Source organism: Acomys russatus, chromosome 30 (genome assembly GCF_903995435.1).
Source record: "Acomys russatus chromosome 30, mAcoRus1.1, whole genome shotgun sequence".
Classification (NCBI taxonomy): domain Eukaryota; kingdom Metazoa; phylum Chordata; class Mammalia; order Rodentia; family Muridae; genus Acomys; species Acomys russatus.
Window position 1 is genome coordinate 23,407,299 of NC_067166.1, and position 7,652 is coordinate 23,414,950.

The 7,652-nt window shown below is 42.8% G+C and overlaps 1 protein-coding gene across 1 annotated transcript in view; it reads right to left on the reverse strand.

The window, feature by feature from the left end:
* Positions 1-3,742: 3,742 nt before the first annotated feature.
* LOC127212395 (ubiquitin-60S ribosomal protein L40-like) overlaps positions 3,743-7,652 on the reverse strand; it is a 7,384-nt gene continuing 3,474 nt past the window's right edge. The window contains exon 2 of the mRNA XM_051172499.1: positions 3,743-4,155. Coding sequence (XP_051028456.1) covers positions 3,743-4,155 — 413 coding nt within the window. The remainder of the gene's footprint in view (positions 4,156-7,652) is intronic.

The following is a 7,652-nucleotide window of genomic DNA, read 5'->3' on the forward strand; positions in this document are numbered from 1 at the left end:
AGAAGGATTCATGGGTTGGAAGCTCTTTAACCTGTGGCAGCTCAGAGCACTCCATCCAGCGATGTGAGATTCGTAAGTGGCGACGTCCAGAAACAGCTCGATTGGTCACAGCAGTAGAATCTGCCCCATCTGAACGTAATCCACAGCTTGTGATTGGCTAGAGTTCAGCTGCTCTGACTGACTACGACTCAGTTACCTAGCATGGGCATGGTTTTAGGTATGGCTACAGTTTGTTTACCTCTGAACTTAGGTTGCAGTTGCTGGGGATAGAGAAAGCCCTGAGTGATGGGAGTCCTGAGTGACATGGGCACAGCCACATCAAGGACCCCAAAGTCTCAGACCGAATGGCAAAGCCTTCCCCTCCTCCAGTCAGTCCAGGGTGAAGCTCGGAGGGAAATGGCAAAGCTTCCTCTGGTCCATGGGGAGACATTGATACTGTGTGCAGAAAATGCCCACCATAGCTTCCCCACCCTGTCCCGGGATGTTCACACCTGAAGACTGTTCTCCTACAGAGACTAGCCTACAGAGATGAGCTAAACCTGCTTTCTTGGTCCAGCTGTACACCATAACCCCTGCCTCCTTATACACCTGTGTGCAGTAACTCCTTCCCCTCACCCCACTCAACTGTTTACAATAACCACAGGGTGTGTGTCTTCTCCAACAGAGATCCCAGACCACGTGACCCCAGATTTTCTGTGCATGTGTCTGTATGTTTGCTTTTTTTTCACCCCCTCAATGCCCCTTGGTCAGATTCATGTTCCTGTAGCCACGCTAAGCCAACGCTATGATATAAGAGTTCAGAGAAAAACCGTATCGATGCGCTAACATACACAAATTTAAAAAGGCATGTGTATAAATGATACATATTTTACAAAAACAACCCCAAAGATAAACCTCTAACACGGTTGCTTCTTTTCTGGGGGGGGGGGGGCGGAAGCATAGATGGGAATGGCAGGGTTCATTATGTAAATGTTAAGGAAGGATAAGAAATGTTCCCAGAACTAAGGTGGTCACTTCCTTATGCATTCCCTCCCCCCCCCCTCACACACACACACACACACACACACACACACACACACACGCACACACACATACACACACACACACACACACACACACACAATATGACTGACGGCACCGTAGCTCTTGTCAAGGTCACTGCTAGAATGCGGAAGGGCATTTACCATGGTGGGCCATTCACAGGAACCGCTTTGGATCCAAAGGGAGTGGGTATATCTCCAACTTGGGAGAATTACGTTAGCATGGCACTATTTAGAGAGCACATGTCTTCCAAAGTGATGGAACGCCGCGGCAAAGATTTTTATTTAGAACGCTTAGCGCTTAAGGATATTGCAAAGCTATGCTTATATGTGAATTCTAGCGGTGGCATATTTGCCGCGGGGCCTGAAAGCATCTTCGTCCTTCACCTCCCTGCTCTTGATCGCCATCTCCAGGAGAAGCTTAATGAAACAGAGGATGGGTATTTTTAGGAGACTTTGGCTTCACCATATTAATAGGCTTTTTGTAGAGCTGTGTAGGGTGATGACTTGTGCCATGACCAACAGGGCTTTTTTTTTTTTTTTTTTTTCTTCCCACATCTGAGTATGCTGGACCAATATGTATGTCATTGACTACATAGAAAACCGGGCTCTTGAGGCAGATTCTGTCTCTCCCCCCTTTTCGTGGTCCTTACCCACAAACTAGTATTGTGATATTAAGTAAAACTTTGCAAGATGCAAGGGTTTGGGCTGAGAACCCACCAATGGGGCCAACACCCCAGAGCAATATCAAGTTTAATCAGTCAATAAACTTAGGCTGGCTTCACAAGGCCCAGTAGTCAAACAATTAAGCCATGAATACTAACTAGTTAAGCTGTAACCAGCTGACTGATTGGTTGACTAGGTTGTGGCCAATTCGAACAACATAAGCAGCTAATAAGTGTTCTCCTTTCCCCACATCCATGCCAAAACTTGCTGTCATTTGTTTTGTTTTTTTAAATCTTAGCTATTCCTACTCAGGTAAGAGGAAATCTCAAAGTAGTTTTTAAAATAAAGGTTTATTTATTTTTTTGTGCAGGAGTGTTTGCCTACGTGTGTGTGTGTGTGTGTGTGTGTGTGTGTGTGTGTGTGTGTGTACACCACATAGAGATGGTGCCCATGGAGTTAAGAAAATGACATCAGATCTTCTGGAACTGGAGTTACAGACAGATGGTGAGCTACCATATGGGTGGTGGGAACTGAACCCAGGTCCTCTGGAGGAGCAATAAGTTCTCTTAACCACTGAACTCTCTCCAGGCCCTCAAAGTAGTTCTGTGTTTCCCTGATGCACAAGGGTTTTGAACATTCTAAAAGATGCTTTTACTAGGTTGTACTTAGAGAACTCTGAAAAGTTTCATGCTCCATTCTTTTTTTTTTTTTTTTTTTTTTTTTTTTAATTTGGATTTTTTTATGTTCTTGAATTTTAGTTTTGTTTTTATTTTTGTTTTGGGGGTTGTTGTTCTTTTTATGGTCTGTATACTGTTCCTCTGTAAGATTTATAGCTGTTAAAGGGTTTTCTTCATGCCTCCACCCCCCACACCATTTTATAGGCTGCCTCTTCACTGTAATGATGGTATTTTTGTTTTTTGTTTGTTTGAGACAGGGTTTCTCTGTGTAGCCTTGGCTGTCCTAGACTTGCTCTGTAGACCAGGCTGGCCTCGAACTCACAGCGATCTGCCTGCCTCTGCCTGCCTGGTATCTTTTGTATAGAATCATTTAGTTTCATGTGCTCCCATTTGTCAAATGTTGATCTTAATGCCTGGATTACTCACATCCTGTTCAAGAGTATTCCTACTTCCTCATTTATCAGATTCCTGGTACCACATCCTTAATTCATCTGGCATTTATTTTTATACATGGCGAGAGATAAGGATCCAGTCTAATTTTTCTACATGAGGCTTTCGAGTTTGAGCAGCGCCATTTGCTGATGTTGCTGTCGTTTCTTCACTGTTTATTTTTGGTACCTTTGTCACAAGTCAGTTGTCTATACATGTGTAAAATTATATCTGGGTCTTTAATTTTATTCCATTGGCCAGTGTCTCTGAAAATCAGACGGATTTTTAATATTAAGAATTATTATTGAACACTGTTTATTGACTCCTGTTGTGATGACATTTTCTTAGACCTCTTTGGATTACATGTTTTGGAATTATTTATTCCTTGGCCTTTCCTGGTTGAGTTTAAATTTTCTTTTCACACTAAAATATTATTTCTTATACATTCTGTAGAATTGGATTAATAGGCATAAATTCCTTAAATCTGTTTTTTTTTTTTCATGTACTGTTTCTTTCTCCTTTGAGTACGACTGATATAGTTTTGTTGGGTATAATATAATATAATATAATATAATATAATATAATATAATATAATATAATATAATATAATATAATATAATAAGAGGCAGAAAGTAAGTAGGAGCCAGAGGGGATGGAGGACACCAAGAGAACACCAGGCGGTCAACATGAGCAAAGCTCCTATGAGCTCACAGAGACTGAAGCAGCATTCACGTGGCCTGCGTGGGTTTGTACCAGGTTCTCTGCATTTATGTTATGGCTTCCAAGTTTAGTATTTTTATGGGATTCCTGAGTATGTGAACAAGTGGCTCTCTGACTCTTGTACCCTTTCTTGGCTCCTTTCCTTCTGTAGGCCTGTCTTTTTTACTAATTAATTTTTTACTGCTCTAGTCAATGGAAGGGGACTTTCTTTTATTTGGTCCTGGGGTCACGAGCCAGGTATAGCCCCAGCTTTATTTGACCTTCTTGGGGCGAGTTGTTGGTGTGGCTGCACTTCTTGCGGCAGTTGACTGTGTGGGGATGCAGATGTGCGTAGCACTTGTGGCAGATCATCTTGTCACAGTTGTACTTCTGGACAAGCTGATGAAGGATGGGCTTGCTGCTGCGCAGGGACAGTGCCAGATGCAAGGTGGACTCTCTCTGGATGTTGTAGATGGATAGGGTGAGGCCATCCTCCAGCTGCTTGGCAGAGAATGTCAGCCTCTGCTGGTCAGGTGGGATGCCTTCCTTGTCCTGGATCTTGGCCTTGACAGTCTCGATGGTGTCACTGGGCTCGACTTTAAGAGTGATGGTCTTCACGAAGCTCTGTGTGTTGGTGACTGCCACTCAGCTGCCTCATTCTGTTGGCCCGTCTTATCCAACTTCAAGGTGATAGTTTTTGTTTATCTTTTATATTTTATTTTGTTATATATTTTTAATACAACCCTAGCCAGTAGGGTAAAGTTTAACAATGGAACTGTCATTTATACCTGTTGGAAGAGGAAAAACCAGTTTTCTTGACTGGAATGTGTATCAACCACTTCAGGGCATGTCTCACGTTTGGGTAGTTCATCAGCAAATAATAGACTAACTGCAAGTTTGTCTGCGGTGTGTGTATATGTGTTTATTTGGCTATAATTTGGTGCTTTGTTTTCAGATGGTTGATGTATTTCATTTTATTGGTTTTAGGCATCTTGTCATTGTATTGGGTTTTGGGTATTCTGTTTGTTTGTTTTGAGAGGAAAAAAATAAATAAAACCTTAAAGTTGGGTGGGGAGGGAAGAGGAAAGGATCTGGACAAACCTAGGGGAGGAGAAGAAAAATGGTCAAAATATATTTAAAGTTAAAAATTGTTTTAAATAATTACAAAATTCAGGTGTTATTCGAGTGGGCCTGTCTTTATATGTAGCATGGTCGTCCTTTCACAGTTTTTGTTCTATACATTCATTGTTTTGCTTTTTGTGGCATGTGGAATTTCTTTTCTGGTCCTGTCTATTGGTGTTTTGTATGCCTCTTGCACCCCAACAGACACCTCTTTTCTTAGATTTGGACAATTGTCTTCCATGTGTTGAAAATATCTTCTGTGCTTTTTTTGACTTGAGTTTCTTCTCCTGCTTTGTGTATGATTCACAGGTTTTTGGTCTTATCACAGTATTCCAGAGTTCCTGCATATTCCATGTTTGCTTTGATTTTGTTAGTTAGTTAGTTAGTTTCTTTGTTTGTTGTTTGGATTTTTTACTGAGTTATCCATTTCTTCTACTTTGGAGACTTGCTATGCTTTCTTCCACTGAGCTTGTTTGATTTCCCAAGTCTTTTCATTTCCAGTTTTGTTTTAGCTCAGCTTTTCTTGTCAGTCTATCTAAAAACTCTATTTTCATATCTTGAGTGTTTTCATTGTTTCATTAAACTGTAGGATTCTTAGCCATTGAGCCATCTCTATACCTCTGACACGTGCTTTGTGGTTAATTTTTTTATATGTGCTAATGAAACTTATGTAAGAGTGTGTTCCATGGCTGTTGGATGGGGTGTTCTCTAGCTCTCAAATCCATTCAGCCTGTCATTAGGGTTAGGTGATTATTCAGACAAAAATAAGCAAACATCAATTTATTGTCAAGGGCTTGGTAGTGTTTTTTAAATTCTACGCTGTCAGGGCTAGAGGGGGTGATTCAGTGGTTATGTGGGGAACCATGGGGGCTGGGGCAGCAAGAGTGAGGGTGAGCTGTGTCCAAACCCCAGAAATCTCATCCTGAGATTGGTAGGAGTAGGATCACAACCCCTCCCTCCACCCAGGCCTGTACCCCCCCCCCCACCTTTGCCGCCCCCTCCCAGGAGGTCAAATAGCCTGGTACCTAGGTTAAACTTCTTCTCCCCTTATAAGGTCATGTCCTGCAGCATCTGGACTTCCTCCTTATGCAGTTAAGACATCCCTAGTACCCTGGCCCTGGCCAATGATGTACAGGCACCCCATTAAGATTTAAGTAGCCTCTGTTCCCTCCTATTACATGAGCTGTTTCCTGAGACTCTGTTCTGGGCATGCTCACATACCCCTGAGGTCTCTTCAGCTCCTGACTGTTTCTGCCTCCCTTCCCCTTCTCAGGATCCATCGGCTGAAGAGCCTTACAGAGGACCCAGATTTATTTCCCAGCACCCATATCATGTGATTCTGTATGTCTGTAACTTTAGCTCCAGAGGATGGGGTTGGAGAGATGGCTCAGGTGGTTGAGTACTCAGTGCTATTGCACAGTAAGATGGCACAACTGGATTCTAGAATTCATCATTAGAGATTCACTAAGAACAATGCACTGAGGGCAAGAGAGACTACAGTCCTCAGCTTGTTAGAGAAATACTATCACTTCAATTATTCAACTATAATTACATTCTAAAATTAAAAAGGGGGGGTGATATTGCAGAGATGGCTCAGTGGTTAAGAGCACTTGCTGCTCTTGTTAGAGCACCTGGGTTGAGTTCCCAGCACCCACATGGTAGCTCACATCTGTCTCATGTAACTGTAGTTCCAGGGAATCTGATAGCTTCCTTTGGACTCCATGGGCACCAGACATGCAAACTAGGTGTGTATGTGTATGCCTGTGCATGCAAACTCATACACGCACGCACGCATGCACACACACACCCCTTTTAAAATCCCAAATAGTATTGTGTAGATGCTAAACACGTAACACAGGAATTCCATCTCCGTGTCTAGACTCACAGGAGCATGACAGTCCAGGGTCTGCCTTTCAACCACCTCTTTAGTTTAGCTCAGTCTGGACCAGAGTAAGCACCTATGGAACCTCAATCATCTCTTTGTCCCTCTGAAGTGTTATAATCTCACTAGAAACTAGCTGAATGACAACTATTGCTGTGGCTACTTCTGGCTTGGAAAATGCATGTGCTTAATAGTCTCTGGAGGTTTTCCTTCAGGGGGAAGCTAAGCTTTTCTTCATAGCATGGCGTCAAGTACCAGTAAAGCAATCATTTCCATAATGGTCTGTTAAAGCTATGCAGGAAGAATTATGTTATGCGAGCAACAGAACCACCATGATTCTGATCCCTTTCATATTATAAGTTTGCAAAGAAGAAGGTGGAAGAAAGACCTGCCTGGAGATAGAGGGCAAGTAAGTGTGTGTTGACCAGTCAGAGTGCAGAAGGGCAAATCCTAGGCCTGCAAATCCTTGAGGTTAGGCTGCCTTTTAACCTCTGTCTTCTGGGTCCTGGTTTCCTAATGGCCACCGTGAGGCAGCACAACAACTCAAGGACACACAGATTGAATAAGATTTGCATCTAGTATATACTGTGGTACTTGGTGGTGGTGATGTCGCAAAATGGTTGGCATTATGAACATTTCTTCTTCACTTCAGTTAAAGAAATATTATTTCCTGTGTATGTGGTTGTTGAAGAAGAAGAAGAAGAAGAAGAAGAAAAAGAAGAAGGAGAAGAAGGAGGAGGAGGAGGAGGAGGAGAGATATACAGCGAGCTTGGATCTCACAGAGATCCACATAGAGAAATGGAAAATTCCCAGATAATGAGATAGTGCAGTGAATCCAGTAGACTGCTGGGCAGGCTTTTCCGGGTACTGAGCAAAGCATGTTTACTAGTTGGAGCTATGTATGCCGCTATTGTTGGAAGTGATTAAAGCCGGAAGCTGAGCCCCCAGTATGGCAGCACTGCAGTAAAACCTGGAGAAAGGCAGCAAGGACACTGGGAATGCCACCCTCAGAGGGGATTAATGTGGGTCTCTTAGGCTGGGTTTGTTTACACAAGGGTGGCATTTTATATAAAGAACAAGCCTGGACCCTGAGTCTCTCTGGCTTTCCACCTTGTTCTATGATCTCCCTGCAACTTC